Source organism: Trachurus trachurus (genome assembly GCF_905171665.1).
Source record: "Trachurus trachurus genome assembly, chromosome: 17".
NCBI lineage: Eukaryota > Metazoa > Chordata > Actinopteri > Carangiformes > Carangidae > Trachurus > Trachurus trachurus.
In genome coordinates, this window is record NC_139900.1 from 32,419,211 (window position 1) to 32,442,758 (window position 23,548).

At 40.9% G+C, this 23,548-nt stretch overlaps 2 protein-coding genes across 2 annotated transcripts; both read left to right on the forward strand.

The window, feature by feature from the left end:
* Nucleotides 1-294: 294 nt before the first annotated feature.
* On the forward strand, nt 295-1,889 carry LOC311000909 (putative G-protein coupled receptor 148). Its single transcript, XM_083991794.1, has one exon. It carries the CDS (start codon nt 922-924, stop codon nt 1,885-1,887), a length of 966 nt encoding a protein of 321 aa, XP_083847920.1. The 5' UTR covers nt 295-921; the 3' UTR covers nt 1,888-1,889.
* A 2,092-nt stretch (nt 1,890-3,981) lies between these two features.
* On the forward strand, nt 3,982-22,073 carry klhl24a (kelch-like family member 24a). Its single transcript, XM_083991793.1, has 8 exons — nt 3,982-4,247; nt 5,753-5,870; nt 5,989-6,833; nt 9,240-9,424; nt 12,963-13,081; nt 18,155-18,343; nt 19,959-20,147; nt 20,270-22,073. Exons 2-8 carry the CDS (start codon nt 5,796-5,798, stop codon nt 20,468-20,470), a joined length of 1,803 nt encoding a protein of 600 aa, XP_083847919.1. The 5' UTR covers nt 3,982-4,247; nt 5,753-5,795; the 3' UTR covers nt 20,471-22,073.
* The last annotated feature ends 1,475 nt before the right edge of the window (nt 22,074-23,548 follow it).

Below are 23,548 nucleotides of genomic sequence, written 5' to 3' on the forward strand. Positions count from 1 at the left end.
AAAAAATAGAGAAATAAATTTTAAAAAAGAAGGAAAGAAAGAAAAATTCACATCATTGCAAAAGAACGTACACTCTCCTATCACAGTACTCCTATACAGGTATACTTGTATCTGAACGTGTAGGCAACTTTAGAATTCGAAAAATTAGGAATAAAATAATAATGGTAACTAGAAAAATAAAGATAAGATAGATAAATATACAGCAATAGGTAAAAACAGATAACACAAGTTACTTCATCCCCACTACAACAGTTGTAATGAATTTATGCACTATTACATGTATGTTTTCGAAGGTTTAAACCTTCAGCTAATAATTTAACTTCAACTCCTTCATTTGCATCTGTTTGTTTTCGTTTACAATATAGCAGACAGTACCTATTTGCAACTGCGGGATCAGAGTCCGTTTATAACTATATGCTGTTAGCATTTGAATTTTAGAAAGGGTCTGGCTGCTTATTTGAATGATGACCAACAAACTCAAAAAACTGTAGAAAGAGCGGCATCATGAATGTAGCCTAATTTTAGATTTTAAAAAATGGTGTATGAGAAATGTCACAGGGTTGTCTAGCCCGCAGTACGTCAAGATGATGGATATAAGAACAGCTAGTGATTGTTTAAAGACCATAATTCACAGTGTTATTCTCTGTCATGTTGATACCTGTGTTTGGACAAAGTTATTAATTTAGTTTGGATATGGCCTAATAGTGTTGTATTGATACATACTGTGCAGTTAATTAACCTAAAAGTAACAAAACAGTGACAAGGGTGCTAATAAAAATCAAATATTAGCTGCTCCAGTCTGATAGTTGATATTAATTTATGGTGTTTTCATTCACAGGGAGCTGCTGGTGAAGTAGCCAGTACATCATAAAACACTTCAGTCAGCGCAGGTGTGTCTCTTCCATAACTCAAACACACAAAATGACATCCCAGTTACTGATTAGGAACTTCACCCAGGAGTGGGTTGAGATTCTGTGGCGGTGGCAACTCGAGTTGTTTTTCATCCCCTCCATGGTCGTCACTCTGGCCACTTTGTTCGCCAACCCCGTCCTCCTGACCTGCATCTTCCTGTCCCGCTCCCTGCGACAGGAGACGCGCTACCTGCTGGTGGCCAACACCCTGATCGCGGACATGCTCTTCCTCATCCTCAACATGGCCACGGTCATCTGCAACGCCGCGAGGGCTCAGATGCCTCTGCTCGTGTGCGACCTGGTCACCGTGGTCATCGTCACCGCCTACTGCTGCGCCATCCTCACCGTCACCCTCATGGTGGTCGACACCTACGCCGCCGTCCGCTGGCCTCTCCGCTACCATGACATTCTCCCACCTGCCCGCACACACTACATAGTGCTGCTGCTGTGGGTGGTGGCGGCCATGTTCCCTTTCACCCTGGTGATCATGAACGAGATAGAGAGGGGAAATCTAAATGAAAAGTTGCCCATCTGCCTCGTCCTCATCTCTATTCGCTTCACTCAGGGCCAGAACCTGGAGTGGATCCACCTTTACTTCTTCGTCGCTGCCCTCGTATGCGCTCTGCTCATTTTTTACTGCTATATTCGGCTCTACATGGTAACAAGGACACAGGGCATCTGGCAGAACCGCTTCTCCAGGGCCCGGGTCACCCTGCTGGCCCATGGGATGCTGCTCCTGCTCTACTTTGCCCCTGGCTTTGTTTTCACCCTGGAGCTCTTTCTGTTCCAGAAGAAAGACATGAGTAAAGATGTTCTTGTGTGGATCAACACAGTCAATATTTGTGTCCTCATGATGCTGCCCAGAGCCTTTGCACCGTACCTCTATGGGCTAAGGTACAGGGAGATCTCCGATACTCTCATGCAGCTGCTACACTGGGACAGAGACAGGAGACTCAGCCTGACCACAGTCGCATAAATTACATCAGAGCTGTCTTTTGGTCATAATTATTCGATTTTACATTTCTTCTAGTGATATACATGCTGTACATGTCTTCAGAGTAGCTGTCCACCCAACAAAGAACTTGGAGAGAAATGCCCTCAGTGTCGCCAACCATCCATCAAGCATAATCACCAGAATAATGTCTGTATACAACATAACATTTAAAAGCATTTTGTTTTTCCACATTTTGTTGACCAATTTGAAATATGTTGGTTGTAAACGTGTTTGTCCATAGTGTTTCAAAACTCAATGCTAAGGATATAACACTATATTGCTTTTATTTACATGTTAAATTACTGTGTAACCCTAGATGCTGCCTTGTCCATGTTTTATACCATATTGTTTACACACAATAGGTACAGTGAAATGCAAATAGCACTTTGTCGTTCCTGATAACTGTTAGGTTAGGTTTTCTCCTGTGAGACCTCTTGTATTGCAGTGTACACATTTAAGCAAAAATAAGCTGAATCCCTTCCTTCCTAAGTTTATGTCTCCCTCTCTTTATTTCCAAATGTATGAGCTGAATTTTTGACTGGCATTCTTACTCTGTCGTACGGTCATTATGTAATGTTAAGGCTATCCGACACTCTGGTTTATGACTGTAGGAACAAAGCACTTAACTCCATTTGCCTTCAAAGCCTTGTTTGTCTACAAGTGCATGTCCATCATTAACAAATGGTTGATTGACTTGGCAGCCGAAGACATCAGAGGAAAGAGCATCTTTCTTCAGCTGAGAAGGTGTGTTGATTAGTCATGGTGAGTCACTCTTACCTCTGTAAAGTGGTTCAGCAGCTCAACAGCAGAGGGACACATTATCTGTCCGCTGGGCTGCGTTACTGCTTCTTTCTGCAGCTGTGTTGCCTCTCTCTCAACACGTGGGCCGTCACCCCCAGCTCTTTACTGAAACTAGTACAACAACAGCTATTGGTATTCATTTCCATGGCTGTGTAATACCTACTACTACTACTACTGATGATGATAATAATAATAATAATAATAATAATAATAATAATAATAATTATAATAATTATAATAATAATAACAAATACGACATTTCCATATTGTTCTGACTATTAACCTGCTTTTCGTGAAATTGTTTGCTCTTGGTAAATCTCACTTCGTAAATCTTTTTTATGGTTCTTTCAGGTCACACTGTTTTGTTCCAGTGAACTTGTACAGGTGCTGGTGCCTGGAGGCAATCAAAACTGCTGCTCCTCTCAGCAGTTCACCTGTGCCAATTTCCTCATTTTAGTTGTTTTGCATTGTTGGCTGATGTGTTGTTGATGAGAGTTCATCATGTAGGCTAGGTCATGATGGTGGAGTTGGATGTTTTTTTTTTTTAAATATATATTTAAACATCCAGTGACAGTATGTGTGAAAATGATCCTCTGTACTGACAACACATGGTTCAAAACAGTGTATAATGGCTCACTGATAAACATCGAGGACTTTTTCAAGGAACTCAGTTGGAGCTCTAAGAAGTATTTTGCAAGTGTGAGGAAGTTGTGACATGCTTTGTTCCCTCTAAGCTCCTCCTTCCTGCTCACCTGAAAAAAGGGGCACATTGTCTCTCATCTCGTTATCACGTGCCCATAGGATCAGATTACAGTTGTTTTTATTGAGCTCGTATACCTTTACATTATGCATTCTGTACTCAATACTGTTTTCCCGTTAGATGTCTATATGACAACTATGTAAAAACACGCTCCTATGATTAGTATTTAGTTCTCTATTTAATAACATTTACTACAATAACAACGTTTAATACCATGTAATGCGGTCCCATAAACTTTCATCCAAACGTTAACACGAGTTCGACGATGAAAATCGATATTGTTTTTGTCATGTGTTGCTCAACCGCTGTTTTGAACTTTTTCTTCACTAAAAGCAGTTTGTTTGCAAACAAAGGATAGCCACGTGGAGCGCTGGAGGCTCCTGGGAAATGTCGTTTTTCACTGCGTAGGAAGCGCCTATAACTGTTCAGTTGAACTCAGTTACCCACAATGCACCGCCACAGCAGCTGAGTGTGGGTGCAGTGGGCTGGATTTTTTTTTTTTCTCTCCTATGACAAGTATATATGGGTCCAGTGTTTACAGTTAGCTAGTTAGAGGTCTCTGTTTTTGTCATTACCTTAAAGTCAAAATGTCCCGGCTGTATCACAGCCCAGCTTCTTTCTCATAACCACTCGAGAGCAAATATTGCAAAAAGATACTGACAAACTTTTTCTTGAGACAGATTTATTCTTCTCCATACTTTTTTTGTTTTTTGTTTTGTTTTTTTCCCCTCCCCTTGACTTGCAGCTGAAAGGACGCTTCATCTGGAAACTTCTGCATAAGGTAACATCTTTTATCCACAACAAAGGCTGTTGTCACAGTTTCAGAGTTATGAATATACAAGTATTTCTTGCTTTCCGTTTAAATTTGTCTCGACTGACTAAGTAGAGCAACGTCTCAGTCACTCGTTTTTTTTAGCATGTTGTCAGGGGGTAACGGTCGGCACGAGGCAAGTCTCCTTTGTCTAATGAACTACAGCTCATAAGGTTTAGTTACCTGACTTCACATATGTGTTATTTATTGTCTTTTAACTTATAATTAGATAAGTGCAGTGTTATATCTTAAGTTATTTATATGTTACATTTAAATACCCACATGCTACACATAAAATATTTAGGTGGGATAAATAGGCTTTATAATAACAAAAAAAGAGAAAAGAATAAATAATGATGTTATTTTGTCATAACACCAAAGTTCAGTTTGATTTGATTTCACCTGGATAACAACAAGACAGTTCAAGTTCTGCCTTACTTCATTTGTTGTTGTTCTTCTTTGTTCTTTGTTTCATTCTTGTTCAGTGGTTATTTGTCACATAACAAGTGTAACGCGTCAGACACCTCCTGCTTAAAGCCTTTGCTCTGTTAAACCTGACTGAGGTGCTGCTCCTTTCAAATCACGCACGTGAACAGGCTGAGTCTGCTGAGGCTGAGCCAAGATCCAAAGTTAAAAATAACCGGAGATGAATGACCTCACAAGCAAAGGCCAAACATGCTGCTTTGACAAAAGCACTACATGGGCATAGATAAGATATTTTTTTAATGTTTTAATCAAATTAAAAACCTGAGCACAGGATGACCTGAATAAGCACACAGCCCTTGTGGATCTGATCTGAAGCCAAATTAATAAGGGACCTTGGTTGGTTGCTATAAGGACTCCTTAACTATATTAAGTGTTTTAATATTACAGATTTCTCATAAAATAGTGAGTATGAGTCAAAATTGTCAGTAACCCCAGACTTGGCACTTCCTATTCAAACCATTATAAAGTAGTGTCTGTGAGCATCCCTGCCCCCACTCTCCTTCAAAACAAACCTGACACACATACGTTGGCCCTCCAACTGTTGCTCAACCTCTCTCCCGCCTGTGTCTTTTTCTTCCGTCTCGTGCGGCCCCATTGTTCCACAGGGCACAACTTCTTCACAGCAGTGATGGGCTAGAGGAAGTCCGCATGGCTCAGATTTCATTCCTTGGAACTACTTTTCTTAGACATTTTAGCAATGTCCCGTGGGCTTTAACATTTTTTGTGGGACTCACATGTTCCCCCCCCCCCCCCACGTCTGCACACACTGCACACATGCTTTGTGGCTTCGCTCTGTGAGAGCTTGGTTTGCATGCAACAGATTTTCTCGGTCTGTACTACAGAAGTCTAATTAGGTTTCTGTTTATGAATGTCATCTTTTTCAGGCTCCCCCCTCCTCCTCCTACCACATCTGATAGGATGGCATGATCACATTATCTGGCCTTTTTCCTGTTTTGATAGTAATGTACTACATGCCTTTCTATCCTCAGTTCATCTTAAATTAAGAGAAGGTCTACATTGAAGGTGGCAGCCATGGTGCTGATTCTGGGCAGAAGGATGAACAGGGAGGACTCTGGGATCAGAGACTCTCCTGCTGTTAAACGCAAGGTGACGTCAGAAAGACAAACAGACATTATTTATGTTTTTTTTAATCTATCAGCTTTTGTTTCAACCTATTTAAATCACACATTTTTACAAATCTTTATGCATGTCGTTGTTTCCAAAGGTGTTTGAGGTTGATTCCAAAACTTTATCCAGCCAGGATGTCTTGGACTTCTGTTCTGGCTCGTCCCACTCAGAGGGAATCCTGCAGGTGTTCAATGAGTTTCGTGACTGCCGCCTGTTCACTGATGTGGTCATCAGCGTGCAGGGCCGTGAGTTCCCCTGCCACCGGGCTGTGCTCTCCGCATGTTCCTCCTACTTCAGAGCCATGTTCTGCAACGACCACCGCGAGAGCCGCGAGATGCTGGTGGAGATCAATGGCATCCTGGCCGAGGCCATGGACTCCTTCCTCACCTACGTTTACACCGGCCGCGCCAAGATCACCACAGAGAACGTCCAGTTCCTCTTTGAGACCTCCAGCCTCTTCCAGATCACCACGCTGCGCGACGCCTGTGCCAAGTTCCTAGAGGACCAGCTGGACCCGTGCAACTGCCTGGGCATCCAGCGATTCGCAGACGCCCATTCCCTGAAGCAGCTCGCCAGCCGCTGCCGCAGCTACGCCCTGGCCAACTTCTCGGAGGTGGCTCAGCACGAGGAGTTCCTCGACCTGCGCAGAGAAGAGCTGGAGGAGTACACCGGCAGTGACGAGCTGTCCATCGGCAAGGAGGAGGTGGTGTTCGAGGCGGTGATGCGATGGGTGTACCACGGCGTGGAGAACAGAAAGCCCATGCTGAAGGCCCTGCTGCACCATGTGCGCCTGCCCCTCCTGCACCCCAACTACTTTGTCCAGACAGTGGAGGGAGACCAGCTCATCCAGAACGCCCCAGAGTGCTACCAGCTCCTCCACGAGGCCAGGCGCTACCATGTGCTTGGAAACGAGATGATGTCACCAAGAACTCGTCCACGCAGGTAACTGAAATATTGACGTGCAAGTTATGAGGAAGCTAGAGGAAAGATCTGCTAACCTAGATCTTATCCCCAGAAAGTGCGTTACAGGTCTTATCTCTCCAGCACAGGCTTATTTATGCTTTGTTGCGCACCAGTTATTTTTTTATTGAAAAAGAAAACAAGACTTGTTTGATCTTCTTTTTTTCTTTTTTTTGTCTTGTTGGGGTGAAAGATTCAAGTCAGAGTAATGAAGGAAAACGTGTTTTCTTTAAACAGGTAGTTGATGCCTCATCCCACGTTGTGTTGCAATGAGGTTACAACTTGAGGTTACACATGAACTCTGTGCTCCTTAGCTGTGTTGTTGTTGTGTGTGTGAGTGTGCGTGAGTGTGAGAGGGACAGGGAGTGCTATTGTGCTGAACAGACAAATGTGTCATTGACTGAGCAGTGTTTTGTAGCCCTATTTTGAAATGGAAATGATAATGAAGCAGGAAGGGCATGTTCATACACAGACTGGTTAGATGGGAAGGAGAAAAAAAAAAAGGTGATGCAAGAAACAGCAATCAAGAAGTGTCGAGTCTTGTTATCATACCAGCAGTGTAACTCACCTTGCTGATGTGTTTGGCTTCTAAGTCTCCCCACCTGTTAACTTGAGACTTATTTACCATGGTGTTTTCATGTTCCCAGGAATGTTCAGTTGGATGTTATGATGTAATTGATAGTTTACCATGTTTGATGAAGGACAAAGGTTGGGACTGTCTGAAACCTTATAAATGAGATCAAAATGGACCAACAGCAGTACATCTGCTCATGTGTGTTTGGGGTTAAGGGTTAAAGTGGGAACGGTGCCAGTTGTCAGTTATTGAGGCTGTGTGACGTGTGGCTCAGGTGTATTGTGCGAGTATCTAGGCAGATCTGTTCAGATCAGCAAGCCAATCAGGCAGTTGGTTCCCGCACTGTCGGCTTCGTTTGCCCTGAGGGCCAAATCTCCAGTTCAAAACAGCTGCCTGATTCTGCCTTTTTGTGTTTACACCAGGGCCTTCTCTTGGGAAGTGTCTAGAATGTAATTAATCACATGCCCACACATAAAGAAACAACAAACCTAGTCTCTTACCTGAACCTGACCTGTACTCTATCACATGTCATGAGTCAACACACAGGGAAATGTAGGGGAAGGGTTAGGGTGTGTGTGTGGCAACAGGAAATATACATCAATATGTATATATATATGTGTGTGTGTGTGTATATATATATATATATATATATATATATATATATATATATATATATATATATATATTAGGGCTGGGACGATATGCTTTTCTCCCGATTCGATTCTTCTACGATTTTTTGGATGCTGATTTGATTTGAATTGCGATTCTACGATATTGCCGATTTTCTCGATTTTTTGTCTGCATTTTTAACACCAGTAAAACAGTTGAATGATTATGATTGTCTACAGACTATTCCAGGAACCATATTTCCCCCAAAAATACACATCACATGTAAGTTAGTTTTTAAGATTTATTCAGCAGCAATATACTGTATAATGTTTACTCTCTTTTCAAAAGCCTCGACTGCATTAAAGAGGCAAAAATAAAAGAGTATAGAAAAAACAGGCTTCTAAAACCTTTCTGACAAAATGAGATATAGACTGAGGTAAACTACTACATTTTAACATTTATATGCACACAAATTAACATACTCCATTATAAAGTGAACTCAAACCCTTTTCAAAACCTGGACTCTCTGTATGTAAAAAAGGCGAACAAATGCACATTGTACAATATAAAAAAAAAATTAAAAAAAACGATTTTTGGGGGGAAAAATCGATTTAAAAGTCGTCAAAAAATATCGCGATACTTATGTGAATCGATTTTTTCTCCCACCCACTGTTTGTGTGTATTAACACATTAAGACCTAAGAGTCTCTGTCTACTGTTGATGTTTTGCAATGGCGCACTAAGAAAAAAAAAAAGCTGCAGTTAATTAACTCTGCTGTAGGAAATACAGTCATATTCCCGGCATGTGTTGAACACCCAAATAGGAAAGCATTGTGATCATTGGCAATTAAGTCTGTTTATGTTGTACCTTTGATTGATACCTTTATTGTAACCTGCATTTTGAAGATAAGTGAAGCTGATGACTGCAGTGCGAACCACAAATCTGTTCATGTCCTGACAAATGTCAACTATGTGTAATTAGAAGTCTCTCCATGTGGTGATGTGTGAATGTTTACGTGCCTTTGTATAGGCATACACATATAAATAATCTTAATTACATATCGTGTCTATATATTCTTTTATGAGATCTTTTAATTTGTGCCTCTTGTGCTTGTGTTTTCACAACATTGAACTTAATTGTTTTTCCCCTCCATCTCTTCCATGTCTCTCCCTCTATCCTCTCTTCCTCTGAATTCCTCTGTGAAGGTCAACTGGCTACTCTGAGGTGATCGTGGTGGTCGGTGGCTGTGAGAGGGTGGGGGGCTTCAACCTGCCCTACACTGAATGCTATGATCCAGTCACAGGAGAGTGGAAGTCACTGGCCAAACTGCCTGAGTTCACCAAGTCAGAGTACGCCGTCTGTGCCCTCCGCAATGATATTCTCGTGTCAGGTAAGACCCTGTCTACTTTGTTACAGACAGCTTGTAGCATTGCTCTACCTAAGGTGGAAATAGACATAATACCTTTATGTTTATCTCATAGTTTTTTTTTTCCTTTTCAAGAAAAAACATTTTGGCTATTTGAAATTCATAAAAGCTGGTAACTTAAAATCCATGTACCTTGCTATTCACCAGTTTATTCTATGGTTAGACTATTCTTGTGTAGTGTTAGTGTATTCTTGTTTGTTTTTAGAGTCCAGTTTCTCTCGATTATTGTTGGGTTGCGTTGCATCCCCCCCAAATTGACTTAAGGGACATTATCAGTGTGAGTCTGTGCTTGACTTGCTGTCTAATCTCCCAGCAGAGTGGCAGGAAAGGCTTCAGTGGCCGTTTGCCCTGTGTTATTTTTACAGCTTCAGCCTGTTTGAGTTGAAGGAAAATATGAGCGCAACATCTGGATGCACTCTCCAGGCTCGGGGCTGAGAGAAACCTTCATTGGCTCGCTCAGGCCTTTCCTCTTCCTATTGGCTGATCATCAGGGTCACTACCTTTTGCATCTGCTCAGCAGCTTTCTAGGATCCCCTTCACACCAACATCTAATAATCCTTTTCAGTATGAGACTACTCGAAGAAGTTATTATGTTATAAGTTAAAAAAACAACAACCTAAAGCTGAGATATTATAGGTCACATGCACTCCTGGCAAAGCTGGAGCATTTTTGGATCTTAGCACGGGCCAAGTGTGGTGTAAGCCCTCTTTGGAGAAACAAAGGCTTAAATTGAACAAGACATTACTTTTACATCATCTATTTTTAATTATGAAGTCAGGGTAAAGGCAGTTGCCAAGTTATACTTTGATTTGAATATGTGCTTTGTAGAAGTTACAGTTTGATACCGTTGGTGGATTCAGGGCATTGAGGTAAAAGGTTGTTTTTTTTGGAAGGAATTATTTCCAAGAAAATGGATTGACACAACTTAAGTTTAAAAGTGCCTGCTAGGACTTGCTCTGTATCAGCTGCAAGACACGAATGGATAAAAACAGCAGTTGGAACATATAGAGGAGAGAGCGAGAGAAAAAAAGAAGGGGGGAAATATGGAGAAAAAAGCTCTTCCCTTCAGCAATGTTTATGCTTTTTTCACGCTCTCATTGTGCCAAGTCCTCACGTGTGCTATCAATCTACCCTCTAGCGCTGCCTGGAAAAGTCAACATCCCCCTCCCTCACCCTAAAGCACACACATGCACAGTGCACTACTTTATTGCATATTATGATCTTCATTGCCCCATTTTCCTTCTTTGTTGCCCCACCTGTATTGATACACTTAATCTCCCTTTTCTCAACTGTATTTTTTTTTTTTTTTTTTACCTTGGATTTCTCTAGATTAAATTCCCACACAGGCCTCCCGTTCTGCCTGTCTGCCTTCCTCCTCGCAGTGGGAACTGGTGCAAATACCTTGGAGGTCCTCCAGTGTCTAGCACAGCTGCAGTGAGCTGTGGTCTTAAATAGGATATGTCTCTACAGGGTAGACAAAATCTCTAATGTCTGTGCTGGGACAGGGACTCTGGACACTTCTGACTTTCTTACATTCATTGCATTGTAATGAGCCAGAGTGGGTATACTGGATTAACACAGAAATGTACTGATTTGAGAAGTACTTCAGATTACAGTCAGATATGATCTAATCTCATAACATGGACTCTGTTTGAATTAACGTGGCAACAGGAAATACCTCTTTGCTACTGTCACAGTAGGAGATTAAATGTAATTGAATATGTGTTGAGCTGGTGACTTGTAAAATACATGTGACAGACATGACAGTGGGTTTCTTGTCATAGTTGCGTGATGTCAGGAATTCTCTAACATATGGAATTCAGCATTTGCAATCGAACTGCATAATTACTCATAAAGCTGTCACACAAATCACAATGGGACCTCCCAAAGATAATGCCTCCTGATACTTAAAAACAGTTATTAGCAGTAGTGCTCCTCCCCATCTGAGCTGGTAGGGCGACCAAAGGCTGAAAATATCCTTTAACTAGATCACTAGGTTTGTAGTAAGTGGCGCTTCTACCATCAGTAAATTTTCTATCATGCAAATCTTTAAAGAAAAACCTGGGCCTCCGGGGCAGCAGACTGTCTGACTCTTTTACTATCCAGGAGATTACTGAGTAGACTAACTTCCACCTCTTTTGTTCATTTTGTCTGTATGGTGGTACAACTTATGATGATTGAACATATATTACATTATATTACCTCGAACAACAAAAAAAATTGCCATTTCTAATCACATTTTTATGTAGTCCATTTTTTTCCATATCTATCCTTACCTGTCTAGTTTGTCCACCAACTATCTTACAATACAGGCAACTCCTGCTTTGTTTTGCATGTGAATGCAGAGACACCTTGGCAGCATTTCTTTATGCCTTTATCGTTGCTCAATAGAACCTCCCACATATTTTTAGTTTGAGCGCATTATTAAGTTTTAGTTTCTCTCTCTACAGGACATCCAGTTCTATAGGGAGCGGTGATTTTCATTAATAATCTGTAAATTATTAACTGATACCACTGCCATGGGAATAATTTAAGACTTGGTGTGAAATAACACAGATTGTCACTCTCTGTTTGTTGGTCTCCATGCTACCCACATACTCTGTGATGTATACTTCTTGTGAATGTATGGTTGGATGAAAGCCAGCCAGGTAACTGCTGCTGGCTTGAATAGCCCTGCAGTGATAAACTTGTTTTTCCAATGATTTTAGATCAACTTTTTTTCTTCCTCAGCTTTGTTGTTGACACGTTTTTCAGTTGACCTACATAAGATCATGTACTTGTTTTTTTTCCCGATGCTAAAAAGTTAGCCTATGCTTCTTGCTGTATTTGCAAGAGAGCGTTTTTGCTTTTATTCCAGTCTATACTAAATCAACAGGTGTGTGTGTTTGATGATGGTGATGGAGATGTGTGTGTGTGTGGGGGGGGTGGAGGTTACTGAGAGATCGAGAGAGTTAGGACACGTGTCAGGGCTTGTTAAAAATGTGTCTGGGTCACAGCGTAACCTCGTCGATCGACAACTGTTGTTTTTCTCTACAACGTGTTTGTCCAGAGATAACAGACGAGACACTCAAGCATTATGTCTTAGTAGTTGCTGTAGCTCTGTTAGCCGGCAAAGATCCTGGGTAAGCTTTAAATAATGGCAGTTGCTTGTAATTCAACAAGTGTGCATACATATGTGCCTACACGTTTGTGTGTGTTTGTATGTGTGTGTGTGTGTGTGTGTGTGTGTGTGTGTGTGTGTGTGTGTGTGTGTGAGTGTGACTGTGACCCAGCTCAGGTCACAGTCAGATAAGACACTTACCTTTCTGCTCCAGCCTGGCTAAATATTGCCTTTACATGAACACAGTCCAAAGCTGAGAACAGTTCAGGTTAAATATTTCACGTATCTTATCAATTAGATGTGATTGCTAAACTTACTTACTTTTCCACCCTTTTAATCAAACTGCACTTGAGTCTTGAATATTGATCATTATCTGGCATGTTTGTCTTTTGGTGTTTTTAGGTGGTCGCATCAACAGCAGGGACGTGTGGATGTATAACTCACAGCTCAACCTCTGGATCAGAGTGGCTTCACTTAACAAGGGACGCTGGAGACACAAGATGGGTGTCCTACTGGGCAAGGTAAGGTGGGAGTCTTAGCGGGCACAGAATTGACCTAATATACCTATCTGTAATCATGTTAATATCCATGACTTACTTCATACTTGCTATTCTTACTGCTGTGCAATCAAAATGAGTAAAAAAAATTATGTTTTTATTCATGTTTGCAATGGAAAAGATTTTTCTAATACATCAAATATGTCTGAAAGGGAGATTTCTGTGCCTTTCTTAAACTAGCTTGATGTTGTCATACATGTAGAAGACATTGAACACAGCCCAGGTTGACTGATCACAACTGGTGAGGTGGTGCAGCCCTGGTATAACCCAGTAGTCACTAGTCAGCCATATACAGTACTGTATATCTTCTGTTGTAATTCCCTAACACACAAACTAAAATCCTTTTTCCCCCTAGACATTCCTATTAATTCCCCAAAGCACACACGCATTATACATTTACAATGAGGCAATTGTGTAGTTTCTCAGGACAATGTGGAACATGAGAAGGAATGCATCACAATATGATTACCTGGTATAAAGTATAAAGAGATTGAGACAATAAACAAATTCCATGGAATCACCTGCTGGAAAACTGCCATCGATTCACACCTTTCACAATCATATGACCCATCCCACTCTTGCCTGGAGACTTGAAGAAATTTGTTTTTGAACATACTTAAAGCCTGGCATGCCAAGTGATGTTTAGTATCTAGTCTTAGACCCAAGCCGCTCTGGTGAAAAAGATGCCACTGTAACAAAAACATTTAAACATAGATCTTATATATTGGTTTACATTTGGTTTTTTGGTGGATCTGTTTGTGGCCTCAGGGTTTGTTAACGGCCAGTGCCAGCTCATCTCACACATCCTGGATACACAAGAGCACGAGGAAGTTTGCCTTTATTTTAAACCGGTAAATAAACAAGCATCCCAGTGGGTGGAACGGCCCAACCGATTTCCCCCATAATGTATCCCACACATGGGAAATAATTCAACCATCACTTTTAATTATTATAATTAATTTAATTATACCTGCAAATTTTCCTATCCTTTGTAGAACTGTTTCTGCCGTACATCCTAGTCCTCAGGCCCCGTATATACACTGTACACAGAGAGCTGACACCAGTTTGGTTATGAAATCTGAGTAAACTTAACGACTACACGTGAGCTGATCTTTTATTCTTGATCACTGCTTCTACTCTTGAGCTGTTACTATTTACAGTGTGTGGTGCAGGGCCAGGTGGACATTCCTGTTTGAGGGTAATGGGAGTTTAAGGGACGTGTGCCAGTTCCTCACACATCCAAGTTAAGGACTAAGCCTGTGTCACGCTTCATGTGTCTCAGGCTCAACCACATAAGCCTGGAGTGGCCACTCATAGTTATAAAAACTCCAGATAAGCCTGTAAACACACAAACACACAGGCATAATTTGTCATCCTTATTCTGTAGATACACTGAATACAACACGACGATGCTCATGTGACTGGGGAATGTTGTAGGCTGTTTACAAGAAAACAAACTCTATCATTAGATTAAAAGTAACTATATACTGTACATAAGCTGTGAAATGTTTGTAACCACAAATTATGTTTTGAAATCTAGATTGTCAAGTTTTACATCTTTGCTCACTGTTGACAATTCTTGCATTCTTGTTTGTAAAGACAAGCAAAATGCAAAACACATGCGTCTTGAAAAAGTGTGTTATTATCTGTTATTAGCATTACGTAATGAAGAGTCTGTCTTGGACGAAGCATAACCAGAGATGACTCAGCCTGATACGGCACTCACAAACAGCCAAGTGTGTGCTTTAGCTATCGTGTGTATGTCTAAGAACCCACATTTGTATGCACACATAAGGAACATGGACACCAAGCTTTGGGCTAAAACAGCACTTTATTTACTTTGTAAAAGATGGGGCATGACTCAGGAGGGGTTTCTTGTCGTCTGCAGCAAACACACTTTAAAAAAAAAATACTGTAGAGGTCTGCTTGAGGCTGTACTGGATTTCCTATGACTACCAAACAACACCCAAAATATTCAGTTTCCTTGTTGTCACAGAAACGCCAACACATGTCCGCAATCGAACTACACGCTGCTCTTTCACAACAGTGAGGTAATGAGCTGGACGATCACACTGGGGCTATAAAAGTCAGTAATTAAGCCCAAAATGAGTCATGTATCAAGGTATGGTGTAAACACGTTGTACTGATGCTGCTGCTATTTAACCACAGGTTCAGGCGCCATGATGTGTTGCAAACTTAGACAAAAATGATTTAATAATGAAATATAATGGCTTAGTAGAAGTACTTTAGTTCTACAATGCATTTCTATATCAACCCAAGGCCTGCAATTTAGGGGTTAATGAGGTTAGGCATCACACACACAAGCTAAGACTGCTAACAAGCAGTGGCACGTATGTAGTCCTTGCACAATGCACTAAACACAGGAGAGACTCTTTTATCCAGCCTTTCCTGTGTCTGTCACACATGTGGTTTTGTACTTTCTGTCCCCTCCTTCTCACATTTTCCTATTTGTTTTATATTTTCCTCAGAACTCTAATCTCAGGTACTTATCCTGTTTAATTTCCTCCCAGAATGGATTTTCCAGTGAATTTCTCTTGTTATGTTTTCACTCAAAATTATACCTCCATCTATCTTTTAAGGATTTATCTGCAATGTTGTTTTTCCTTAGAATTCAGTTAACCCCTCCTCCCGAATTTGTACCCAGCCATTTCCTCTTTCAGTCTGTAATTTCCCCTTTTGAAGTGCTGCCCTGATGCTCCAGCAGCAATTGTTGTAAACAAGCCTGAAAATATGCATCAACGCTTCCATTTGTTTTACAACTGTATACTTGTTAAGGCACATTGATTCATGCTGGCAATGATGCAAAGTCTAAACTCTAAAAGCTGGTTTTCATAAGTATAAAAGTACAAGAACACCCATACATGCTCTTCTCAGTTCTGTGATGTCCTGTTGGACTGGTCTGGTTTCCACAGAGTATAAGCAAAAATAGGTCACCACTTGTTTTCCTCTCCCTGTTATGGCTGCGCTTGGTGACGGCTGTTCTAATCTATCATAATGTTTCAGTCTTTCTCTCTCTCTTTGTTTCTCTGACTATCTCTTTCTCACTCACTCATTCTCACACCATGCGTTTTCCCCCCGAAGTTGCACATTCTCTTTGTTTCTCCAGCGGCCACTACTTCTCACTTCTTTACATGTTCAGGAAACAGTTAATCATTCAGCCCCAGCCAGCGTTTGAAAGTGGCCATAAAATAGGCTGTGAATGTGTTTCTTCGGGGCTTAGTGAGTGTGTTTGAAGAGAGTCATGAATCGCATCAGGTTTAGTGAATATGTGATAGCCACATACCCTCAGACGATATAGAGTATGTGCTCTCATCATCGAGTCAGTGTGGAATGTAGTGTATTAGAATCATATGGGGCGTTTTATCGAGTGAGGTGGAGCTTAGTCGAGGCGAAAAGAGAAGAGTGATCCAGTGCCCACCCCCCAAACCCCACTCCCTAACGACACAGTATTCAAACAAACTTGTGTCTGGACATTGTCAGGAGCATTAAAGGATCCGTTCACACAAAATGTGAAAGATAGTATCTTCTCCTTTAACCTTTTCAAGTATTTCATTGTCAATGATTTCATTAGGGACGGGACATTGTTTCTAGAAAAACCCTCCACACTTATTTATTTTATTAATTTAATTAGAACAAAATCCATCCCATCATAAGCCCCACTGAAAATCAACAATCTTCATGGTTTTGGAATAAGTGACCAACTTAAAAGCAACTCTCTTATCTCTCTCATCCTGAGAACATGTGATTGTTAATACACACTGACAACACAACACCTGAAGCATGGAGTCAATGAGTTCATCAAGGGGTTTCCCCTCTCTGTCCATTTTTCAGTTAAAAAAAGCGGTAGTGCTCTCAGTTGGCCCAGGTGTTGAATACAAATATCCATGTGTCCAATCCACTTCCCTCATTTTGTTCCCCCTTTTTCCCTCCAACTTTTTTTGTGTCTTTGTTTCTCTCTCTCTCTCTCTCTCTCTCTCTCTCTCTCTCTCTCTCTCTCTCTCTCTCTCTCTCTCTCTCTCTCTGTCTCTCTCTCTTTCTCTCTCTCTCTCTCTCTCTCTCTCTCTCTCTCTCTCTCTCTCTCTCTCTCTCTGTCTCTCTGTCTCTCTCACCCACCCCCTTTGTTCTTGTTTATGCTTCAGATCTTGTGGAGAGACAGGAATAGCCTGATTGTTTTCTCTTGCATAAGCCCAGCCTGTTGTGTTATGTTTACAACCAGTAATGCCACTCATTGTGTATCCTTGACATGTGATCTGATCCCAAATAATTGAATAGATAGAACTTTAAATCTTTGCCTCATGTTCCTGATTTATTTCTGCTATTCTTTGCGCACAAGGAGGATTGTATGGTCAACCACATGGCACAGTCCCCCAGCTTGTAATGCTTTGGCTTTCTGTAAGGTTTATATGATGGAAATGTATTAACCAGATTATAAAATTAAAAGAAAAAGACGGGATATCCAAAATGAGGCTATAGCTAACGGATATTATTATTTTTGAAGTGTGCATTATAATGGGAATAAACAGATGACATTAAAAATATATATATTTAACTACAAGAATTCATCTTAAAATGAGTTATGACCATCACAGTGGTTGACCCCATAAAATAAGACACTCACAGAGCTATGACGAGAGACAACAGTGGTATTTTAATGTTGTCACCGTCAGATGAATGGAGTTGAAAGTAATATTGAAGCTTCAGGAACGCAAATGCACCCATGCTTGCAGGGAAGCAGGGCACTGTTTACAGATGAGGGAATGGTGGTTGCTCAGAAACAATACGTCATGTTTCCTAGTCTGCACCTGACCATCTGGTTCTCTGAGGGCTGACGTAGAAATTGTTGTATTTAATGAACTAGAACGCTTAAATACAAACATCTTCTCTTATTTTGAATAAGTGTATTTATGTGCTCATTTGTAGAAAGGTTGATGGTAAAACAGAACTAATTTCCCCAGCTCTCCATGTGTAAAATGCCACACAAAAGCTAATCCAAATATGTTTGCTTCTGTCCTTAAGGTCTATGCTGTGGGGGGCTACGATGGCCAGAGCCGCCTGAGCAGTGTGGAGTGTTACGACTCCTTCTCCAACCGCTGGACGGAGGTGGCTCCAATGAAAGAGGCGGTCAGTTCTCCGGCCGTGGCCAGCTGTGCCGGCAAGCTCTTTGTCATCGGAGGAGGACCAGACGACGAAACTTGCTCAGACAAGGTATGCAACGGATGTGTTCTCCCCCTGCCACATACTTAAGCACATAGTGATGAGACATGGAGTAATTGTTGTCCCTGAATGCCTGTAGTATTAGCAGTGATTATACCTTAGAGACACCAGGAAGTTCAAAGGATATGCAGAAGCCCATTTTTTCAAAGTAGACAAGTTAGACAGTTGTCTCGACCTCAACTTTACTTACTGGTGTCAAGGGATGTATGTATTTAAATTAGGTCATGAACAGGCATCAAGCTAAAAGGCTACAAACTTTAGATTGGGTGTGTTAATAATAAAAAACATCTACTGTGCATTTTGTGAAGCAAAATTCTGAACAACTTCTTAGAGAAGGAGTACAACGTTAAGTCATGTTCATGTCTCTGACCTATTTCTGTCCTCCACTCAGTATGCAGGTTTGATCTAGCTCACACACTCTGCATGATTATTTATTTTACATGAATGTTGAAACATTAATAGGTTGTACTAATGCACTTTCCAACTAACAACTGAAAAAATTGCATGAGCTTAGTCGACTGCTACGGAAAATCCCTGCAAGACACAATCACTAATAAAACAAAGCTTTATGATTTATAAAGATCAGATTACCAAACATTTCTTTTTTTTTTAAGCAAACTGGCAAGATATGAGACACAATAGAAAAACAGGAATTCCTGTGAAACACAACAGATTGGCTGTTAACCTGATGTGATAACAACCACATCCTGGTCAGTTTAGTCTCCGTAGTATCCTTATCACTATTTTTACTGCAATGATTATATCCATGTTTTTAATCATGCTTTATTTTGGGTTTAATACCACATGAGTCATTGATTGAAACACATTTACTTAATGAGATATTTCAGATTGAAGGAAACAGATTTACTGTGGTAGAAAACTTTTGCATAACAAGATTCAGATCTAGGGGTCAATGTTGGGTAATAATTAGTACAATAATTTAAGGATTAGTTCATTAATCATCTGTACAGCAGTGTCACTGTATAATAGTGTGGCTGTGGTTATATAACCACAGAGATGGGAGCATGACAGGCTACTCTGGAATACCCTCATTATGTTTTGGCTGACAGACTGCTGGAAGTAAACAGGAAGAAAGTGGCATTTGCAGGGATACAACTTTAGCATTTTTTTCTCCCCCATTGAATAGCTTGCATGTTTGTTTGTGTCAGTGCGGGCTGGAGACTGCACATCCACAGACAGAGAGGCACTGATAAAAGTTAACAATCTCTGTTTCTCTAACTGCACGATTGACAATTTGGCTCATTGTGGCTTAAAGGGACCTCATGTTCATGCTGGCTCAAGTCCCTTTGGTCTACTTATCTCTGGAGTCTCCTAACAGGTCATTTACATGGTAGTCAGATAAAAGTGTGGATGGAGAAAGAAGTGCGTGAGGGAATGCTTGGATTGTATGCAAACCACAAAGAATCCGCTCCACAGAGCAGGCAGTAAAACCCCAGAATGAACTACTTATATTTCTGTTATTTCCTCCACAACAACCATTTCCCCTACACATGGTATATGTTACAGAAGCATAGAGAGCGTGTTTTTCTTCTCTTTGTTTTACCACAGGCAAAGAGAACTAAATATGTGCAACTGTGTGTCACAGGTTCAGTGCTATGATCCAGAGACGAATACTTGGTTACTGCGGGCCAACATCCCTATCGCCAAGCGCTGTATCACAGCAGTGTCCCTCAACAACCTGATTTATGTGTGCGGAGGTCTCACCAAGTCCATATTCTGCTATGACCCTGCAGAGGACTACTGGATGCACGTGGTACAAACCTTTAACAAGCAGGTAATTGATGAAGTGGAAAATCTTGAGCTCTTTACCAACAGACTGTTAAACTTCAGATGCAAGAGTCCTGTGTTTGTTCACTGCGACTCTAAAAAAAAATAATTTTCCGTCTCTCCCTGCAGGAGAGCTGTGGCATGTCGGTGTGCAACGGGAAGATCTTCATCCTTGGTGGCAGAGGGGAAAACGGAGAAGCCACGGACACCATCCTGTGTTACGACCCAGCAACAGGCATCATCACGGGAGTGGCGGCCATGCCACGGCCGATCTCCTACCACGGCTGCGTGACCATCCACCGTTACAATGACAAGTATCACAGGCTCTGACCATAAACAAACATACTGACACACACACATGAGAACTTCAACTCTTTCACACTTAAGCTCTTCACATTCACCCCATGTACAGAACAAACACAAACACACACGGCTTTGAAACGGGGAAAACATCTAATCATACAATATTGTTAATGTAATTTATTTTCTCACAGCATCATGTAGCAAAAGTCACTGTGGTGCTGCGAATCTTTTCCTCTTGTGTATCACAGTTACAACCCTTCTCTGGAAATGCTTAGTGGATCATAATGCTTATGACTTGTCTGTAACTCCAGATAAAGTGGCGTCAGGTTGACATGGAAGATTTGTCATTAGTAGTAACTGCACAAGGTTGGGGAGCATTGAATCATATGTAACAGAATTAAAGAAAACTGATCATTGGCTATCAATCAGATTGCAAATATTTGAGAGGAAAACATTACTTAATCCCAATTTAGAAACTGTGGAACACATATTTGTAGTAACATACTACAAACTGCAAGTTCCTGTACTTAGCTTTTCATAGAGCTTTTAAACAAACCTCATCATGTGACCTAAGCACAGTTCACAGGGTTTGTGTTTACACCTGAGCTTCCTTTGAAAAAGGCCAGAAAGGCCAAAGTGTGAATTCAGACTGTTTTCCCATATAAACTGTGATATTTGTTCACATTTTCAAAGAAAACTAAATATTTTGTTTACTTCACTACATGTTTTATGTATTTAATCAACTAAAACAGCTCCTAAACTCCTAATGATATCACTGAGCTTTATAATTGACTTTATTGTGTGACTAATCAGGTAATGGATAAGCAGGTAATCAGTTTGAATGTGAGCTTCCCAACAATGTGCTTTTATTACTGTGCAGAGTAACCTCTCCCTGAAATCTAGGTTGCTGACTAAGTGAAGTGAGTTCAGATTGCTCTGATGAACAAAAACAATGCCTTGAGGCAACAACTGAAACATATCCATACAAATCCAAGAGAGATCTGCCAGCAGAATAAAATTTATAGGACTGTTTTGACTGAAAGATGATCAACCAGATTAGATCTCTGAACTTGTATCCACAAGCAAATATGTAGATTCAGTACTGTACAGCACAGCACTGGTAAAGACTAGGAAAAAAAGTACACTCCTCCATTTTTAAGCTCTTTTCCTCACTAAATATGACCTGATTAAAATTGTGGTAAGCAGTCAGTCATTTGCTCTCCCACAGTATCAGTGGTCATTATTGTCCTCACCCAGGTCAAAGAGAGGATAAAAGAGTGGAGGCTGTACCATAATATTGGAACATAGCCACTGTTAGCACTGCCCTATTATTTCTCCCATCCCTGCACATCTCATCTAGTTTCACTTCCCGTGTGCATTTCCTCTTTTCCTGCTCCAGCTGTGCCATCACCACATATTTTCTGTTCTACATTGATATCCCCTTTAAAGCTCTATTAATGCCTTATTTAAAAAATAAAAAAAAAAATCTTATTACTTACATTTTCTTTTCTTTTTTTAAGTATATTTTGGGGCTTTTTGCCTTTATTTGATAGTCCACAGTAGAGATAGACAGGAAAGGGGGAGGCAGAGAGAGGGGGAATGACATGCAGGAAAGGGCTGCCCGATGCGGGATTCGCCGCTCTACCCACTGTGCCATGCACCGCCCCTACTTACATTTTCTTTTTGTTCTTTTTTTTAAGTTATACTTGTTTGTCCTTTTTTAAAAATTGGATGTTTATTGTATTATCTGTAGCTTTAGTGTCACTTTCATGTCAAAGGTAGTTCATTGATGTACTGGGCTTGCGGGTGGTTTTGTAGATGTGAGAAGCCTTTGTAGATCAAACTCGAAGACTGCTCTGAATACGTGGCATGCATGTTTGGTGTGTATGTTGTATGCATGTGACTTTTACGACTCGGTCTGGATGCACTAGAGCCACGGAGGTTTTGTCATGGAGCTCTAGTGTAAGCATTAGACGACTGCTAACCTCTGTTAACACAACTCTTCACACTGATGCTGGCACTTCTAACCTGTGCACTCACATGTAAAGATGTAACTCGGGGTAACCATACTGTATACCTCCAGGTGTGCATGTGTTAATGTGTGTTTACTGGTCAGCTAAGGTGGCACGTGTAGCAGCGCTATACCTCGTAGAGGGGGTGGGGGGTGGGGGTTTAAGAGTCCTCTATGACAAGGATTTGGCTGGAGTGGATAATGGTCAGTAAAAGTCACCTTTTACTACAATTGGTGTTGATAGAATAAAGATATTGCTGTGAATACAACGTTAATATTTTTTTAGTTTTCTGTTGTTTAACCTGTATTTAAATGTATTTCTTTCTTGGTTACATATTGTGTCTTTCTGTAACTGAGAGCCCCAATTGTGCACTTTGACAGAATCCTGTTAAATGTAGAATTATATGACAATGATTTTCTTTTTTTTTACTGTATCAGTAAATGTTCTTTGCTTTCATGTGACGTATGTAAGAAACGGTAAAAGGGTCCGCCAGCTCCTCCTATTGACCGCTACCTGCTATGGCTCAGATTTTAACAAGAAAACAAAAACAACTGAAATTGCAGCAAGATAACAATGCGAAGAGTAATTAAGAGGGCAGGGTGACTAAAACGGGACGTGCTTCCGTTTGTCAGTCACAGAGGCAAAAACAGTTGCAGGTATTTCAGTTTAAACCATCCTCCAGGCATTTTCTCAGAAGGATGAGTTCAGTGTCAGGTCTTTAATGGTAGCGCAGGCTGAAAACATCCCCAGGCCTTTGCTGAGTAACATACTTCAAGTAACTCAGGAGGCCAACGGGAGGAGGCTGAGGGGCAAGTGATTGGTAAAGCATGAGAGTGGGAGTTAGATAAATAGTGAGAGAGAGAATCTGAGTGTGTGTGTGTGCGTCTGTGATTCCACTGGGTATTTACGCAGAATAGGACACAAACACAGTCCTGTTGTGTTGATTATTTTTTTATTTTTCATTATTCACTGTGTAGAGGCTTTCATTTATTGTTTGCTTTTGATAAAATTATTCATTGTTGTTATGTTTGACAATTTTTTTTCTTTTGCTTGTTGTGATAAGTCGTGGGACTGTGTGTTTCTGTGATATTTT

Excerpts from the sequence above, each read along its gene's own strand:
- LOC311000909 (XM_083991794.1), top strand. The coding sequence starts at position 922 with ATGACATCCCAGTTACTGATTAGGAACTTCACCCAGGAGTGGGTTGAG.
- klhl24a (XM_083991793.1), top strand. The coding sequence starts at position 5,796 with ATGGTGCTGATTCTGGGCAGAAGGATGAACAGGGAGGACTCTGGGATC. Across the intron at positions 5,871-5,988 it reads CTCCTGCTGTTAAACGCAAG|GTGTTTGAGGTTGATTCCAA; the intron begins GTGACGTCAGAA and ends TTGTTTCCAAAG. Across the intron at positions 9,425-12,962 it reads CAATGATATTCTCGTGTCAG|GTGGTCGCATCAACAGCAGG; the intron begins GTAAGACCCTGT and ends TGGTGTTTTTAG.